Here is an 18802-nt window from a genome sequence, read left to right as displayed (position 1 = left end):
TTACACATTTCTCCATTTGTGCAATATGCCGGGGTGGCCAACGGTAGCTCTCCAGATGTTTTTTTGCCTACAACTCCCATCAGCCCCAGCCAGCATGGGAGTTGTAGGCAAAAAACATCTGGAGAGCTACCGTTGGCCACCCCTGAAATATACTCTTCTTTCTTCCTTCTGTGTAAGAAGATTGGCCCAGGGATCCTGGAGGGTGTGGGTTTTTTTTTGCCTTCCTCTAGGCATAGAGCAGGGGTCACTGGGGTTTGGGGGGCAGGTAGGTAGCTATGAATTTGGGGGGGGGGGATGTCTGCTGGGCACTCCAATATTCCCTATGGAGACCGATTCCCATAGGGTATAATGGAAAATTGATCTGTGGGTATCTGGGGCTCCAGAGGGGCTGTTTTTTGAGGTAGATACACCAAAATTTCAGCATAGCATCTGGTGACTCTCCTCAAAGAACCTTCCAAGTTTCAAAAACATTGGACTGGAGGGTCCAGTTCTATGAGCCTCAAAAGAGGGTGCCCCTATCCTTCATTATTTCCAATGGAGGGAAGGCATTTAAACTGAGTGTGGTCCCTTTTATTGTGACGGCCAGAACTCCCTTCAGAGTTCAAGTTGTGCTTGACAAGCCCATGCTCCTGGCTCCACCCCAAAGTCTCCTGCTTCCACCCTCAAAGTCCCCAGATATTTCTTGAATTGGACTTGTCAACCCTAGTTGGACTAGATGACCCTTGGGGGTCCCTTCCTATGTTCCTATGTTTCCTGTGCTACATTTGCTGCTTGAGTTTGGTAAATCTGTATCTGTGATGCATTTGTTCCTTGGGTGTGGCAGAAACTGTGGTCTGGATTGCATATAGACAGATCTGGTGGGTGGCTGATTTTGCCTCTTAAGCGGAAAAGATGGGCCATTCTCCTTGACTTCCAGAGCTCTGTGAGGTCCTGATTCGTCCGTCCTGCCAGTCTGTTTTAATGCCAAGGTCTTGTTTGTCGAGGCACAGACTTCAAAGGATTTGTCTGTAAAAGCATTTCGTTTTTAATTTATAATCACCAAGTATTTCCCCCCCTCTTTACTTATTTATTTTCGCCTAGGAATGAATGGCTTTTTAAAAATAAATTTGTTGGAAGGATATTTCTCTTGCAAAAGAATGATCCTTGGGGAGAGTGAAATAGAAATATGTCAAACTTGAAACGCTCTGAGCTGGATCCAACACTGGTGTATATCCACCCACGTAAGAACATCAGAAGAACCTGCTGCATCAGACAAGTGGTCCATCTAGTCCAGCATCTGGTCTCATACAAGGGCCAACCAGTTCATGCGAGTCAGTTTGGTGTAGTAGTCAAGTGCATGGATTCTTATCTGGGAGAACCAGGTTTCATTCCCCACTCCTCCACTTGCAGCTGCTGGAATGGCCTTGGGTCAGCCATAGCTTTCACGGAGGTTGTCCTTGAAAGGGCAGCTTCTGGGAGAGCTCTCTTAGCCCCACCTGCCTCACAGGGTGTCTGTTGTGGGGGAAGAAGATAAAGGAGATTGTAAGCCACTCTGAGACTGATTCAGAAAGAAGGGTGGAGTATAAATCTACAGTCTTCTTCTTCTTTTTCCCAACAACAGGGCAGAGAGGCTAATGTCTTCCTCTGATAAGAACATAAGAAGAACCCTATTGGATCAGACCAGTGGTCCATCTAGCCCAGCATCCTGTCTCATGCAGTGACCAACTAGTTTCTTTGGAGGCCCAACAAAATGGCGTAGAGGCCGAGGCCTTTATAGGAAGAGCCCTGCTGGATTAGACCAGGGGTCCATCTAGTCTAGCACCCTGCCTCACGCAGTGGCCAACCAGTTCCTCTGGACAGCCAACAACAGCGCATAGAGGCCAAGGCCTTTCTATAAACGTCAGAAGAGCCCTGTTGAATCAGACAACTGGTCCATCTAGTCCAGCATCCTGCCTCACACAGTGGCCAACCAATTCCTCTGGAGGGCCAACAGCAAGGCAGAGAGGGAGAAAAAGTTCTGCACTGTCAACTCTTTCCACCCTGTGCATAATTTTATAAACCTGTACAATAAAGCAAATCCACTGTGGATGTAATTTTCATTATGGTTTTAGAACATGCAATTCCCCCGCAGGTTCAGCACGATGACTTCGTTCTTCCCTTTCACCAGAGGACACCTGTTAAAACATTTTTTTCCCCTTTTGCCCAAAGGATAAGCTGTGAATTTGGAACTGTTGCTTTGATACTTTATTCCATTGAATTATATATGTTAAACCAGAGAATCTATAAATGAAACCGCCTGGGTCTATTAGCCGTGCCATCGTCAGGGTTTATTGTGAAATTTAAAAAAAAAGGAAAAAAGGAAGGTTGTATTACCTCTTCTTTGTCATAATGATTTCCAAAACCGGAGAACCAGTTTGATGTCATGGTTAAGCGTGTGGACTCTTATCTGGGAGAACCGGGTTTGATTCCCCACTCCTCCACTTGCAGCTGCTGGAATGGCCTTGGGTTAGCCAGAGCTCTCTTATCTGGGAGAACCGGGTTTGATTCCCCTCTCCTCCACTTGCACCTGCTGGAATGGCCTTGGGTCAGCCATAGCTCTGGCAGAGGTTGTCCTTGAAAGGGCAGCTGCTGTGAGAGCCCTCTCAGTCCCATCCATCTCACAGGGTGTCTGTTGTGGGGGAGGAAGGGAAAGGAGATTGTGAGCCGCTCTGAGACTCTTCGGAGTGAAGGGCGGGATATAAATCCAATATCTTCTTCTTCAAATGTTTGCTACTGCACCAGGTGCAACACGCTGGCTGTCCTTGCATTATCGCATTGGCGGGTAGAAATGTAAGAGTGGACTTTGGAGTATTAACAGGAGTAAACCTGAGTTCAGGAGCCCCCAACAGAAGAAGAAGAAGATTGCAGATTTATACCCTGCCCTTCTCTCTGAATCAGAGACTCAGAGCGGCTCACAATCTCCTTTAGGAGAGCCGGTTTGGTGTAGTGGTTAAGTGTGCGGACTCTTATCTGGGAGAACCGGGTTTGATTCCCCACTCCTCCACTTGCAGCTGCTGGGATGGCCTTGGGTCAGCCGTAGCTCTGGCAGAGGTTGGCCTTGAAAGGGCAGCTGCTGTGAGAGCCCTTCCAGCTCCACCCTCCTCACAGGGTGTCTGTTGTGGGGGAGGAAGGTAAAGGAGATTGTGAGCCGCTCTGAGACTCTTCGGAGTGGAGGGCGGGATATAAATCCAATATCTTCTTCTTCTTCTTCTTCTTCTTTATCTCCTTCCTCCCCCACAACAGACACCCTGTGAGGTGGGTGGGGCTGAAAGAGCTCTGACAGAAGCTGCCCTTTCAAGGACAACCTCTGCCAGATCTATGGCTGATCCTAGGCCATCCCAGCAGGTGCAAGTAGAGGAGGAGAAGAGGAAGTACAGATTAATACCCCACCCTTCTCTCTGAATCAGAGACTCAGAGCAGCTTACAAAATCTTTTATCTCCTTCCTCCCCCACAACAGATGCCCTGAGAGGTGGGTGGGGCTGAGAGAGCTCTCACAGCAGCTGCCCTTTCAAGGACAACCTCTGCCAGAGCTATGGCTGATCCAAGGCCATCCCAGCAGGTGCAAGTGGAAGAGGAGGAGAAGAAGTACAGATTTATACCCCGCCCTTCTCTCTGAATCAGAGACTCAGAGTGGCTCACAATCTCCTTTACCTTCCTCCCCCACAACAGATGCCCTGTGAGGTGGGTGGGGCTGGAGAGGGCTCTCGCAGCAGCTGCCCTTTCAAGGACAACCTCTGCCAGAGCTGTGGCTGACCCAAGGCCATTCCAGCAGGTGCAAGTGGAGGAGGAGGAGGAGAAGAACAGATTTATACCCTGCCCTCTCTGAATCAGAGACTCAGAGCAGCTTACAATCTCCTATATCTTCTCCCCCCACAACAGACACCCTGTGGGGTGGCTGGGGCTGAGAGGGCTCTCACAGCAGCTGCCCTTTCAAGGACAACTCCTACGAGAGCTCTGGCTGACCCAAGGCCATTCTAGCAGCTGCAAGTGGAGGAGTGGGGAATCCAACCCGGTTCTCCCAGATAAGAGTCTGCACACTTAGAGCTCTGACTGACCCAAGGCCATTCCAGCAGGTGCAAGTAGAGGAGGGGGGAATCCAACCCGGTTCTCCCAGATAAGCGTCTGCACACCTAACCACTACACCAAACTGGCTCACAAGGTGTTGATTCCTGCTCTTGTGTCCACCAAGTATGTCTAGAAAGTGGACACGTCCAGATATGGCTCCCACCCAGCAGGCCATCTGAATGGCCAGCTGTTTGTCTGTGCAGATTAAAATAAAGTTTCATTCTCCTATTTCCCACTGTGATTTTTTAAAATTTCTCCTCTCGTTCCCTGGATTTGGGCTTCCTCTGTGAGTGTGTGCATGTCTCTGCCTCCTGTGGTGGTCATTGTATTTCGTTCCTCCTCCTGCAGTGGCCGATTTATGGTTTTGACTAGGGCTTTTTTGGTAGCAGGAACTCCTTTGCATATTAGGCCGCATCCCCCCTTTCTGTAGCCCATCCTCCCAGAGCTTACAGTCGGACCTGTACTAAGAGCTTTGTAAACTCTTGGAGGATTGGCTACATCAGGGCTGTGTGGCCTAATATGCAAAGGAGTCCCTGTTACAAAATAAGCCCTGATGTTGACTCTTGAAAGCTCATACTCTGAAAATCTGTCGGTCTCTAAGATGCTACTGGACTTATGAACATGTATGAAGCTGCCTTATACTGAATTGGACCCTTGGTCTATCAAAGTGAGTATTGTCTGCTCAGACTGGCAGCTGCTCTCCAGGGTCTCAGGTGGAAGTCTTTCATATCACCTACCATCTGGCTCTTTTAACTGGAGATGCCAGGGATCAAACCTGGGACCTTCTGCATGCCAAGCAGATGTTTTACCACTGAGCCGTTGCTTTATATATTAAACACCCGAAGCTGCCTTCTACTGAATCAAACCCTTGGTCCATCAAGGTCAGTCTTGTCAACTCAGACTGGCAACCGCTCTCCAGGGTCTCAGACAGAGGTCTTTCCCATCATATACTCTCTGATCTTTTTTAACTAGAGATGCCAGGGATTGAACCTGGGACCTTCTGCATGCCAAGCAGAGTCTCTTCCGTTGAGCCATGACCCCTCTGCATCTTGGAGATCAGTTCACCTGGAGAAAATGACAGTTTTGGAGGGTGTCTTCTATGGCGTTATGCCCTCCCTCCGCTCCCCCAGATCTGCTCTTTTGAGCCAGTTTGGTGTAGAGGTTGAGTGAGTGGACTCTTTTTTGATTCCCCACTCCTCCACTTGCAGCTGCTGGAATGGCCTTCGCTCAGCCGTAGCTCTGGCAGAGCTGTCCTTGAAAGGGGGCAGCTTCTAGACGAGCTCTCTCAGCCCTACCCACCTCTGTTGTGGGGGTAGAATCAAAGAATCGTAGAGTTGGAAGGGACCTCCGGGGGTCATCAACCCGCTGCACGATGCAGGAAACTCACAAACACCTCTCCCTGAATTCACAGGATCTTCATTGCTGTCAGATGGCCATCTAGCCTGGAGATAAAAGAGATTGTGAGCTACGCTGAGGCTCTGATTCAGAGAGAAAGGCAGGGTATAAATCTGCCTTCTTCTTCTAATTTTTCTTCTTCTTCTTCTGAGGGTTCAATCCAACGTCTTCAGGAATTTTCTAACCTGGAGTTGGCGGCCCTGGCATCTCCAGTTAAAAAGAACCAGGCAGCAAAGGTCACACGAAAGACCTCAGCCTGGAACCCCCGGAGAGCCACTAACCATCTGAGTAGACAATACTGGCCTTGATGGACAGATAGTTTGATTCAGTATAAGACAGCTTTGTGCGTTCACAAGGTCTGTTGTAATTTTGGGAATATACCAGGCCCCACCTGGGGGTTAGAATACAATCCGAGAGAGGTCACTATAATGCATAATACAACAAAAAATGCAAGCTAGTGACCATTTTACTAAGAAGTATATAGAAACCGGTCCAAAGAGCCAGTTTGGTGTAGTGGTTAAGTGTGAGGACTCTTATCTGGGAGAACCGGGTTTGATTCCCCACTCCTCCACTTGCACCTGCTGGAATGGCCTTGGGTCAGCCATAGCTCTGGCAGAGGTTGTCCTTGAAAGGGCAGCTGCTGCGAGAGCCCTCTCAGCCCCAGCCACCCCACAGGGTGTCTGTTGTGGGGGAGGAAGGTAAAGGAGATTGTGAGCCGCTCTGAGACTCTTCGGAGTGGAGGGCGGGATATAAATCCAATATCTTCTTCTTCTTCTTCTTCAAATGTCCAAAACATGTACATTCAAGTCCCAAAGCAGTGTGGTGACAAGCCGATCGATTAAGTACTTGTTTCTTTCCAGTCTTCATCAGACCTGGGACCGATATTGATTCAATTACATAGATTCTTTACACAGTTTTCAAAAAAGAGGGACGCGGAGCGTCTCCAGCAGCAGTTTCACCTCGGCTACAGCTCAGTGCGTGGCTCTTTGCGCCTCGAATGTACATGTTTTGGACCTTTGGATTGGTTTCTATATACTTCTTAGTAAATTGGACACTAGCTTGCATTTTTTTTTTTGCATTACCCGCCTGGAGGTTGGCAACCCGAACCGAAGCATGGGATTGCCAGAGAGGAGCGGGGGAGCACAGCTGTGCATAATAAAACAGCACAATCTATAAAAACTTGAAGATAATCCAGATTTTATCCGAGTGTTTAAAATGTGTTCGCGGGTGCCTGGCTTTCATACAGGGAATATTTCTTTTAATTATCCAAGTTTTTTTTTTTAAAAAAACATAGTCCCGAAACAAAGAATATTCTGGTTTGAAGTCTGTTGCTGAAACCCCTCGGCTTTGAAATCTTTTCTTCCGAGCGTTAAATCTGCAGAGGAATCTTCCAGCGCAGAGCCGAGCAGGCGTTACATGTCTTCGTATCTTGGATTTGTTTTGACACTGGGTACACCAGTCCTGCTCGTGTATAGCCGTGTAAAACATTTCACAGTTGAATTTCTGGAGACCTTTGCAAACCAATCTTCTTCCCAGCTATGGGGGGGGGGGGGAGGTTTGCTTGGGGGGGGGGGAAGTGCAAAAAAGTAAATTCGCTCTTCAAGCTGCAGTTACTTGGAAACCAGAACATTATTTGCAAGATACAAATCCTCTGACGACGTGTTTCTATTGCTCTGTCTTTCTTTCCCTGGGTTGTTCTGTCCTTGTAATAAGGGTTTTCTTCGCAAGCGTAATTATTCAGGGGAATTCAGTTAAGCAATTAATGTAGGGAGAACTTGGCAGGTAACAACGGTTAACAGCGGGGGTGGGGGGGGAAGGGGTGTTGCCAAACAGAAAGTGGCAATTGAATCAAATCAGAGAGGGCCGGCGGGCACTGGTTGCAAGTAGCCATCGAATTATGAGTTGAGTCAAGACGTTACGGAGGGGCAAAGATGCTGACAAAAAAAAAAAAACATCCAGTGGCGGATGATGAAGAAGACTGCAGATTTATACCCTGCCCTTTTGCTCTGAATCAGAGTCTCAGAGCGGCTCGCAATATCCTTTACCTTCCTCCCCCACAATGTGTGAGGTAGGTGGGGCTGAGAGAGCTCTATGGGAAGCTGCCTTTTCAAGGACAACTCCTACGAGAGTTATGGCTGACCCAAGGCCATTCCAGCAGCTGCAAGTGGAAGAGTGGGGAATCAAAACCTGGTTCTGCCAGATAAGAGTCTCCCACTACACCCAACTGGCTCTAGTAGATGGTGTGAAAGACCTTAACCTGAGATCCTGGAGAGCCGCTGCCAGTTTGGTGTAGTGGTTAAGTGTGCGGACTCTTATCTGGGAGAACCGGGTTTGATTCCCCACTCCTCCACTTGCACCTGCTGGAATGGCCTTGGGTTAGCCAGAGCCCTGGCAGAGGTTCTCCTTGAAAGGGCAGCTGCTGTAAGAGCTCTCTTAGCCCCACCCACCTCACAGTGTGTCTGTTGTGGGGGAGGAAGGTAAAGGAGATTGTGAGCCGCTCTGAGACTCTTCGGAGTGGAGGGCGGGATATAAATCCAATATCATCTTCATCTTCAGTCAGAGTAGACAATACTGACCTTGGTGGACTGAGAGTCTCATTTAGTGTTAAGGCAGCTCTCTGTGTTCCTGTGTGACTGGGAGGGTTTGTATGGCAGAAGGAGTGAAGGTTGTCTTGAACACAAATATTGTCCTTTTCTGTATGGCCCTCTGGACACTCCTGACCTTAAGCAAGATTCAAACCCGGGCCCGATTCCAGACTTTATCGCTTCTCTGGATCGCTGCTAACTTTCCCTCCTGCTTAATGAAATAGTACGTCGCACAGAGCCATCTATTCATCATAGAAGAATGTTCCATACGTCTATTTTGTAGGGTTACACAGGTACTAATGAAATTACATATATTATATATATAATTGCGAAATGCCAAGTTGGCACGTGAAGTCGGCCTGTGTAACAAATGCTTATTTGTGGTTCTCTTTTCCACCTGAAATATAATATAACTGCTTGTAACTGTTTAAATTCAATTATGCACACGTCTTTCAGCAGTCAGCACATGGTTTTCCTTTCTTTTTTTTTAATAGCCAGCTTCCAAAATTAAATTCAGCTCTCCCTCTCTCTGTCTCTGCCTGCTCTCCGTTGTGGGGGGAAACGAGCGAGAGAAGAAAGAGAAATGTGTAGAAACAAGAATCTGCGAAACGCCAAATCAAACAATTTGGGGCGTGTGCACGTTGTTTTCTTTTTAAAAGGAACTGGCAGCAGAGAGGAATACCCATTGTCCCGGAATAGGCAGGAGCATAACGGGAAAGGGTCTTTTCGGCAAACCGGATAAGCTTTGAACGGGGGCGGAATTCTAACAGGAGCTCCTTTGCATGTTAGGCCACACAGCCCTGATGTAGCCAATCCTCCAAGAGCTTAGAAGGCTCCTTTTGGTAAGCTCGTGGAGGATTGGCTACATCAGGGGTGTGTGGCCTAATATGCAAAGGAACTCCTGCTAGAATTCCACCCCTGGCTTTGAGACTGCTTTCTCCTACTTCGTGTGATGCCATCCGTGCAGAAATGGGCCCAACTCTTCCGCATCCCACCGCGTATTTGGAAAGGTGGGATTGAGGAACCTCGTGTGCCCCTACTGGGGTGTGGGTGGGTGTGCATTCGATTGTACCTAGGGCTTTTGTTGTAGAAAAATTCGTTTGCATATTAGGCCACACCTCCAGATGCCAACGTTGTTCCACACAGGACTTTTTTTGTAGAAAAAGCCCAGCAGGAACTCATTTGCGTATTAGGCCACACCCCTGACATCACCATTGTTTTGCGCAGGGCTTTTTTGGGTAGAAAATAATAATAATAATAATAATAATAATAATAATAATAATAATAACAACAACAATAATAATAATTTATTTTATTTATACCCCGCCCTCCCCGCCAAGCAGGGGATTCATTTGCATATTAGGCCACACACCCTGACACCAAGCCAGCCGGAACTGCGTTCCTGGGCATTCCTGCTCAAAAAAAACCCTGGTTGTACCCAAATTACCAGTATTTGGGGGTATATTTCAACTTCCCAAATGTTTATGGAGGTTTTTTGGGGGAGAATAAAAAATATCTCTGAAAAAACTCTGAAATGTATTCGGTAATTACTAGCAAAACAGGGCTGCCCAGCAGAACTTCAAGCAATGCCTGTGGGGGGAGGGGTTATCCCTGAAGGATTGGTTGGTTGACAGGCTCTTTTTGACAGTCCGGTTTAAACAGACCACCCGAAAGAGCCTCAGGTGAGATAGATAGATGATAGATAGATAGATAGATAGATAGATAGATAGATAGATAGATAGATAGATAGATAGATAGATAGATAGATAGATAGATAAATTTATTGTCATTGTTCTCAACAAAAGAGAGCAACGAAATGAGGTGCTCTTCCACAAACATACCAACACATCAAACACACATATTCATAAACTATTTAAATACATCTAAAACCATTTAAACCATTAAAACCATTTAAACCATTTAAATCCATCTAAAACAGATAATCATTCATAAAACCATTAAAACCATATAAACCATTTAAATACATCTAAAACAAATAGTCATTCATAACCCTGCATTTAACCTAACCACAGCACTTGGATAGAAACTGTCCTTAAATCTGTTTGTCCTAGCCTTCAACACTCTATATCGTCTTCCTGACGGTAAGATCTCAAATAGCAAATGGCCCAGATGTGAAGGGTCCCTTAGGATCATTTGTATCTTCCTTTTACATCCCATATTATACAGATCCACCAATGAGGGGAGAGAACATCCACAAATCTTTTGTGCTCTTCTCGTCACTCTTTGGAGCACCCTTCTCTCTGCTTCCGTGCAGCTCCCAAACCACGCGCAGAGGCTCTCAATGGAACTACGATAAAAGGCAACCAGCAGACTCCCTGACAGTTGTAGTGATCTTAAGAGTCTTAAGTAGTATAGTCGTTGATGGGCCTTTTTCTCTAGAGCTAAAGTATTTGCTCCCCATGTTAGATCCTGTTTCATGGTAATTCCCAGAAACTTCCATTCTGTCACCTGTTCTACCATAACACCATCAATAAACAATGGCTGGATGTCCAAACTACTCTTCCTGTAATCCACTATAATTTCCTTCGTCTTATTTATATTAAAAATAAGATTATTTGCTTATAATAATGAGCCGCCTCTCAGCAGGTTTCAGCAGCTTCGCCGCTGCTTTTATTCCCTTGGTCAGGGGTCATGTTGTAGAAAAAGAGGTGCTGGAGCTCATCAGCACAACTCATTAGCAAAACATTTGCCTCTGCCACCCGCCCCGGACGTGACCGGAAGATGCACTAAATTCTATCACCTCACCATCTACCTTAAAATTCTTCTTGAATTAGAATTGTCATCATCAAACCTTAGTCCCATCGTACTTTTTAAATGACTTTCTCCTATGTGGCCACAGCGGCAGGATGAAGACGTCCATCTGTCGGCTTGGTATGTTTTGGTTATTGCCCCTTTTTTGGTGGGGGAAACTATTAGAAAGTTTGTCAGATCTTAGAGTTCGGTAAAATTCTCACAGGGGGTTTGAGCAATGGAGCCCAGAAGCAAGTATTTTTTTGGGGGGGAGGGGAGTTAAAAAAGAAAGAACACAATAAAATTTAGAGGTTCCAAACCTCCGCTCCTGTGAGCTCCTGCGGAAAATGAGGCCTGCCCTTGGTGTTCTTTGGTTCAGGTCTATTGGACCTGGAAAAAAATCGGGAATTCTGAAAAATCCCGGATTCAAATACTTCTCTCTCTCTCTCTCTCTCTCTCTCTCCCTCTCCCTCCCCCTCTCTCTCTCTCAGTATTTTTGTATTTTGTATGTGTGTGTTTGTTTTTGTGTGTGCGTGCACCTGGGATTCATGGCAACTCCTGCTGATTGACCCCTATTGGGGGCATGGAAGATATTAAGAAAGGTAGCTGAATAAAGCTTGCCCCCACCTCCCGACTGCTGGTATTCCAAGGAGGTCTCCCATTCAAGTACTTGCCAGAGTCGGGGTTGCCTGGACCATCCAAGTCAGGGCATGGGTCCAAATATTTTGCTGATATTGGGATCCATTCCACCCCCCCCCTTCTCCCGGGATTCTCAATATTTTCTTTAGTTCAATAGACCCGAACTGGAAAATACTGAGAGAAAAAATTGCACACCCATATATCCGATGGTTGCCAGATCCCCACTGGCGGGGGGAGGGGGGCGGGTTAAGGTTTCCCAGAGGTGGAATTCTAGCAGGAGCTTCTTTGCATATTAGGCCACGCCCCCTGATGTAGCCAAATTCTCCAAGAGCTTACAAAAAAGAGCTTTGTAAGCTCTTGAAGGAATGGCTACATCAGGGGTGTGCGGCCTAATATGCAAAGGAGCTCCTGCTAGAATTCCACCCCTGGGATTTCCAGATCTAGGTTGGGAAACGTCTGGAGATTTTTAGGTTGAGCCTGGAGACAACAAGAGTGTCAGTGGGGCAAAGTATCAATGCTGTACTCCAATCATTCATGTTCTCCAGGGGAACTAATCTCTGTAGTCTGGAGAAGAGCTGTAATTCCTGGGGATCCCCAGGTCCCACATGAAGGCTGACCTCCCTGTTTGCCCTGCTGCCTATGAGAGCCAGTTTGGTGTAGTGGTTAAGTGTCTGGACTCTTATCTGGGAGAACCGGGTTTGATTCCCCACTCCTCCACTTGCAGCTGCTGGAATGGCCTTGGGTCAGCCGTTGCTCTGGCAGAGCTGTCCTTGAAAGGGCAGCTTCTGGGGGAGCTCTCTCAGCCCCACCCGCCTCACAAGGTGTCTGTTGTGGGGGAGGAAGGGAAAGGAGCCACTCTGAGATTTGGCGTGGAGGGTGGGAAATAAATCCAATACCACCTTCTTTCTTCTTCTGCTTCCACATGTTTGTGTGAGCATGTTTGTGGGAGTTGGAACTCGTCGCTTTTCCCTTTGTACCAGCAAGCTTGAAGCACAAATGCTCATCTCCCAGGGTTGGATATATATCTCCTTGGACGTGCTTCCAGGAAAAGTCTGCTTGCTTTTCATTTAAAAGCATATGTCCAGATTCCATAAATACGAGCCAATTTTGATAGCCTCTCCATATTCCCCTCCCCATTCTGTTCCTCCTCCTTCTGTTGCTAAAAAATTGGAAAGGATAATGTCTGTGAATTGTGGTGTATGTTTGCCTCCCTCTATATGTGTCTTCCGTCAGCGGGTGAAGACTTTTCTGTTTTATTTGACATACAGCAGGGACCACTAAGGGAATGGAGCGGGAAGATAGTTTGAAATTTCTAGCATTGTGAAGGGGGTGGATTAGATGAAGAAGAAGATATTGGATTTATATCCCACCCTCCACTCCGAATCTGAGTCTCAAAGTGGCTCACAATCTCCTTTCCCTTCCTCCCCCACCACAGACACCCTGTGAGGTAGGTGGGGCTGAGAGAGCTCTTACAGCAGCTGCCCTTTCAAGGACAACTCCTGCGAGAGCTATGGCTGACCCAAGGCCATTCCAGCAGCTGCAAGTGGAGGAGTGGGGAATTAAACCTGGTTCTCCCAGATAAGAGAGCTATGGCTGATCCAAGGCCATTCCAGCAGCTGCAAGTGGAGGAGTGGGGGATCAAACCCGGTTCTCCCAGATAAGAGAGCTCTGGCTGACCCAAGGCCATTCTAGCAGCTGCAAGTGGAGGAGTGGGGAATCAAACCTGGTTCTCCCAGATAAGAGAGCTATGGCTGATCCAAGGCCATTCCAGCAGCTGCAAGTGGAGGAGTGGGGGATCAAACCCGGTTCTCCCAGATAAGAGAGCTCTGGCTGACCCAAGGCCATTCCAGCAGCTGCAAGTGGAGGAGTGGGGAATCAAACCTGGTTCTCCCAGATAAGAGTCCACACACTTCACCTCTACACCAAATTGACCCCTGAGGTACCTCCCAGTTCTCTTTTTCAGGGGTGGCCAATGGTAGCTCTCCAGATGTTTTTGGCCTACAACTCGCATCAGCCGCAGCCAGCATGGCCAATGGCTGGGGCTGATGGGAGTTGTAGGCAAAAACATCTGGAGAGCTACCGTTGGCCACCTCTGCTCTATTTCTGTTATTGACCCTCCTTCCTGGTTCTGGCGTTATTTTATGTATTTTTTTATTGAATTAGTTCATCATTTTAAATGTTGGATTGGGTTTTTTTTTTTTTTTAGTGTTTCAATGTTCTCATTGTTTTCTGCCTCGGGAGACCTTAATCCTATGGGAAGGGGGCATAAGCATGTTTTCAATAAATAATTGCGGAGCATAGGGTAGGGCCTGGTTGAAAATTCTGCAGATGCAGTGTGAGGGGGTGAGATTTTTACTGCTTCTGCCCTTCTGTGCCTGGTAGGGCTGCCAATTCTGAGTTGGAAAACACCTGGATATTTGGGGGGGTGGAGCCTGAGGGAGGCGGGATTTGAGGAGGGGAGGGTCCACAATGGGGTGTAATTCCATAGGATCCACCTTCCGGAAAAAAGAGCAGGTTTGGTGTAGTGGGTAAATGTGCGGACTCTTATCTGGGAGAACCGGGTTTGATTCCCCACTCCTCCACTTGCAGCTGCTGGAATGGCTTTGGGTCTGCCATAGCTATCTCAGGAGTTGTCCTTGAAAGGGCAGCTACTGTAAGAGCTCTCTCAACCCCACCCACCTCACAGGGTGTCTGTTGTGAGGGAAGAGACATAAGAGATTGTAAACTGCTCTGAATCTTCTCCTCCTCCTTCTGTGACCATTTTTTTCCCTGGGGAATTGATCCATGTAGTCTGGAGATGAGCTGATTGATGATGATAATGGTGGTGGTGATGGTGATGATATGGCAGTGGGTATAGTATAGCCAGGAGATCCTAAGATTATCTGGCAACCAGAAGTTCTAGCTCTTTTAGAATTATGCACCACTAGGTGGTGAGCTAGACTTGCTTTTTAAAGGCAAGAGACATTTCAGAGGTGGTTTGCCATTGCTTACCTCTGCGTCATGATCCTGGTATTCCTTGAAGGTCACCCATCCAAATTGCAGGAGATCTCCAGTCACCGACTAGAAACTGGCAACCCCATTTCCAGAACTCAATGTCTTCTAACTAGTAGGAGAACATTGGGGGGGGTGCATTTGGGGCTATGGAAAAAGGGGGAGGTGGGGAAGGCCCACTCCCGCATCCCAAATCCGTTTCATCAATAGGTATTTTCTGCAGCATCCAACCTCTGGACTTCTTGGGGGAAGACTCTAGATCAGGGGTGTCAAACATCTGGCCCAGGGGCTGAATCAGGCCCCCCCGGAGGGCTCCTATAAGGCCCCCGAGCAACTGGTTGTTATCTGCTTCTTTCTCCCTCTCCCTTGCTTCCTTCTGTGTAACAGATTGCTTTGCAAGGCTTGTTCAATCGCATAGGAGCTACAGAGCAAAACCTGTTTTCTCCATTGGCCGAGGCTCTTCTCTTAGAAGGTGGGGGGAAGGGGAGAGCTTGCTTTGCCAGACTATCTCAATCACACAGCAGAGCTACTGAGCCAAGCTTCTTTTCCTTCTATTAGCTGAGGCTCCTCCCCCTCCTAGTCCCCAGGGGAAGAAAGGAAAGAGCCAGCACTTCCTTTCCCCAGTTCCCTGGATCCCACGGGAGAGATACAAAGAAAGCACCTTTAAGACCAATGAGTGCTAACGTTTTAAGGTTTTTTTTAAAAAAAAACCTCTTTACTTGTGTTTGTCTGTGTCCTTTATAGAAGTTTATATCCCTGCTATCTAATCTTAAATAGGTACACATATAGCCCGGCCCAACATGGCCTGGCTGGACAAGATCTCATTGTGTCAGATCCGGCCCTCATAACAAATGAGTTTGACCACTCCTCCACTTGCACCTGCTGGCATGGCCTTGGGTCAGCCATAGCTCTGGAAGAGGTTGTCCTTGAAAGGGCAGCTGCTGTGAGAGCCCTTCCAGCCCTACCCACCTCACTGGGTGTCTGTTGTGGGGAAGGAAGGTAAAGGAGATTGTGAGCCCCTCTGAGACTCTTCGGAGTGGAGGGCGGGATATAAACCCAAGGTCTTCATCTACCTCACAGGGTGTCTGTTGTGGGACGGGGGGAAGGTAAAGGAGATTTTGAGCCGCTCTGAGACTCTTTGGAGTGGAGGGCGGGATATAAATCCAATATCTTCATCTACCTCACAGGGTGTCTGTTGTGGGATGGGGGGGGGGGGCGGGGAAGGTAAAGGAGATTGTGAGCCACTCTGAGACTCTTCGGAGTGGAGGGCGGGATATAAATCCAATATCTTCATCTACCTCACAGGACGTCTGTTGTGTGTGTGTGGGGGGGGAGGTAAAGGAGATTGTGAGCCACTCTGAGACTCTTCAGAGTGGAGGGCAGGATATAAATCCAATATCTTCATCTACCTCACAGGGTGTCTGTTGTGGGGGAGGAAGGAAAAGGAGATTGTGTGCCGCTCTGAGATTCTTCGGAGTGGAGGGCAGGATATGAATCCAGTATCTTCATCTACCTCACAGGGTGTCTGTTGTGGGGGAGGAAGGAAAAGGAGATTGTGTGCCGCTCTGAGATTCTTCGGAGTGGAGGGCAGGATATGAATCCAGTATCTTCATCTACCTCACAGGGTGTCTGTTGTGGGGGAGGAAGGGAAAGGAGAGTGTGAGCTGATCTGAGACTCTTCGGAGTGGAGGGCGGGATATGAATCCAATATCTTCATCTACCTCACAGGGTGTCTGTTGTGGGGGAGGAAGGAAAAGGAGATTGTGTGCCGCTCTGAGATTCTTCGGAGTGGAGGGCAGGATATGAATCCAATATCTTCATCTACCTCACAGGGTGTCTGTTGTGGGGGAGGAAGGAAAAGGAGATTGTGTGCCGCTCTGAGATTCTTCGGAGTGGAGGGCAGGATATGAATCCAATATCTTCATCTACCTCACAGGGTGTCTGTTGTGGGGGAGGAAGGTAAAGGAGAGTGTGAGCTGATCTGAGACTCTTCGGAGTGGAGGGCGGGATATGAATCCAATATCTTCATCTACCTCACAGGGTGTCTGTTGTGGGGGAGGAAGGAAAAGGAGATTGTGTGCCGCTCTGAGATTCTTCGGAGTGGAGGGCAGGATATGAATCCAATATCTTCATCTACCTCACAGGGTGTCTGTTGTGGGGGAGGAAGGGAAAGGAGAGTGTGAGCTGATCTGAGACTCTTCGGAGTGGAGGGCGGGATATGAATCCAATATCTTCTTCATCTTCTTCTGCCCCTCCTCTAGAATTTCTTATCCTGAGGTTCTCTCATTCCATTCCACTCCATTGGGCGGATGGAATCATTGACTGTCTCTTTTTCCCGACAGTGTTCCTCTGAATGCGGCGCAGGGGTCCGGACGCGCTCCGTCGTCTGCATGACCAACCACATCAGCAGCTTGCCCCTGGAGGGCTGCGGGCACAACCGGCCTCCGGACACGACCCCCTGTGACAACGGGCCGTGCTTGGGGAAGGTGGAGTGGTTCGCCGGGAGCTGGAGCCAGGTATGTTCGACACGGAGACTGTTTTGGTCACGATCCAGCTGATTACAGTCATGCGGAAGGGCCTTGTGGCTTTGAGCAAGAGCTTTAAGTGTGAGTTTAATAGGGCAAACGTGTGCAGCGTTAATTTGGTCGAAGCCTACGCAGATCTGCGGCAGAGATTCCGCATCCTCTCCATTGTAAACCTCTTCCAGTGAAACTGAGATGGGTAGAAAGTGTGAGCCAGTCACCGCTGACTTATGCGTTGATCCTGTAGGCAGGGGTCATTTCATAGAAAAAGAGGTGGGTCAGTGGCTCAGTGGTAGACCATCTGCTTGGTAAGAGCCAGTTTGGTGTACTGGTTAAGTGTGTGGACTCTTAATCTGGGAGAACGGGGTTTGATTCCCCACTCCTCCACTTGGACCTGCTGGAATGGCCTTGGGTCAGCCATAGCTCTCTTATCGGGGGGGAACCGGGTTTGATTCCCCACTCCTCCACTTGCAGCTGCTGGAATGGTCTTGGGTCAGCCATAGCTCTCTTATCTGGGAGAACCGGGTTTGATTCCCCACTCCTCCACTTGCTCCTGCTGGAATGGCCTTGGGTCCGCCATAGCTCTGGCAGAGGTTGTCCTTGAAAGGGAATCTGCTGTGACAGCCCTCTGCAGCCCCACACACCTCACAGGGTGTCTGTTGTGGGGGAGGAAGGTAAAGGAGATTGTGAGCCGCTCTGAGACTCTTCGGAGTGGAGGGTGGGATATAAATCCAATATCTTCTTCTTCTAAGCAGAAGGTCCCAGGTTCAATCCCCAGCATCTCCAAGTAAAAAGGGTCCAGGCAAGTATGCGTGAAAAACCTCAGCTTGAGATCCTGACTCTGTTGGACTGAGGGTCTGATTCAGTAGAAGGCAGCTTCATGTGTTCATATGTTGTAGGCCCCAGAGCTTATTAGCACTACTCCTTTGCAGAATCCATCTGCATATACCACATACCCCTGACATCACAGGAAAGTCTACTAAATGATATCAGCTCCGCATCTACCTTAAAATGCTTCTTGAATTAGAATTGTCATGATAAAACCTGACTCCCATTGTACTTTTTCAATAACTTTCTCTTTCTTAAACGGGCACAGTGGCGTGAAGAAGATTTCCCTCTATCTGCTTTATATGTTTTGCTTCTTTTCCCATTTTTTTTGTGAGGGGAAATCTTAGAAAGTTTGTCAAATCTTAGAGTTCAGCAAAATTCTCCCAGGGGGGGTTTGAACAGTGGAGCCCAGAAGCAAGTATTGAGGGAAGGGTAAGGAAGAAGAAGAAGAAGAAGAAGAAGAAGAAGAAGAAGAAGAAGAAGAAGAAGAAGAAGAAGAAAATATTGGATTTATATCCTGCCCTCCACACTGAATCTCAGAGCAGCTCACAATCTCCTTTACCTTCTTTTCCCACAACAGACACCCTGTGAGGCGGGTGGGGCTGAGAGGACTCTCACAGCAGCTGCCCTTTCAAGGACAACCTCTGCCAGAGCTATGGCTGACCGAAGGCCATTCCAGCAGGTGCAAGTGGAGGAGTGGGGAATCAAACTCGGTTCTCCCAGATAAGAGTCAGCGCGCTTAACCACTACACCAAATTGGCTTCTTCGTGCCACTGTGTCCATTTAAGAAAGAGAAAGCCATTTATAAAGTATGATGGGAGTAAGGTTTTATCATGACAATTATAATTCAAGAAAGAAAGAGCACAATAAAATTTAGAGGTTCTGGAGCGCTCCGCTCCTGTGAGCCCCCGCCCAAAATGAGGCCTGCCCGTGGAATTTTCAAGACAAGAGATGAAGCAGAGATGGTTCGCCAACTCTCTCCACCCCATGAATAATTTTATAAACCT

At 47.9% G+C, this 18802-nt stretch overlaps 1 protein-coding gene across 1 annotated transcript in view; it reads left to right on the top strand.

Moving 5' to 3' along the window:
• THSD4 (thrombospondin type 1 domain containing 4) overlaps positions 1 to 18802 on the top strand; it is a 434172-nt gene that overhangs the window by 375500 nt on the left and 39870 nt on the right. Inside the window, exon 14 of the mRNA XM_060259859.1 lies at positions 16788 to 16961. Coding sequence (XP_060115842.1) covers positions 16788 to 16961 — 174 coding nt within the window. The remainder of the gene's footprint in view (positions 1 to 16787; positions 16962 to 18802) is intronic.

Source organism: Heteronotia binoei, chromosome 19 (assembly GCF_032191835.1).
Source record: "Heteronotia binoei isolate CCM8104 ecotype False Entrance Well chromosome 19, APGP_CSIRO_Hbin_v1, whole genome shotgun sequence".
NCBI classification, from domain to species: Eukaryota; Metazoa; Chordata; class Lepidosauria; order Squamata; family Gekkonidae; genus Heteronotia; species Heteronotia binoei.
This window is presented reverse-complemented; position numbering and strand designations above follow the sequence as displayed.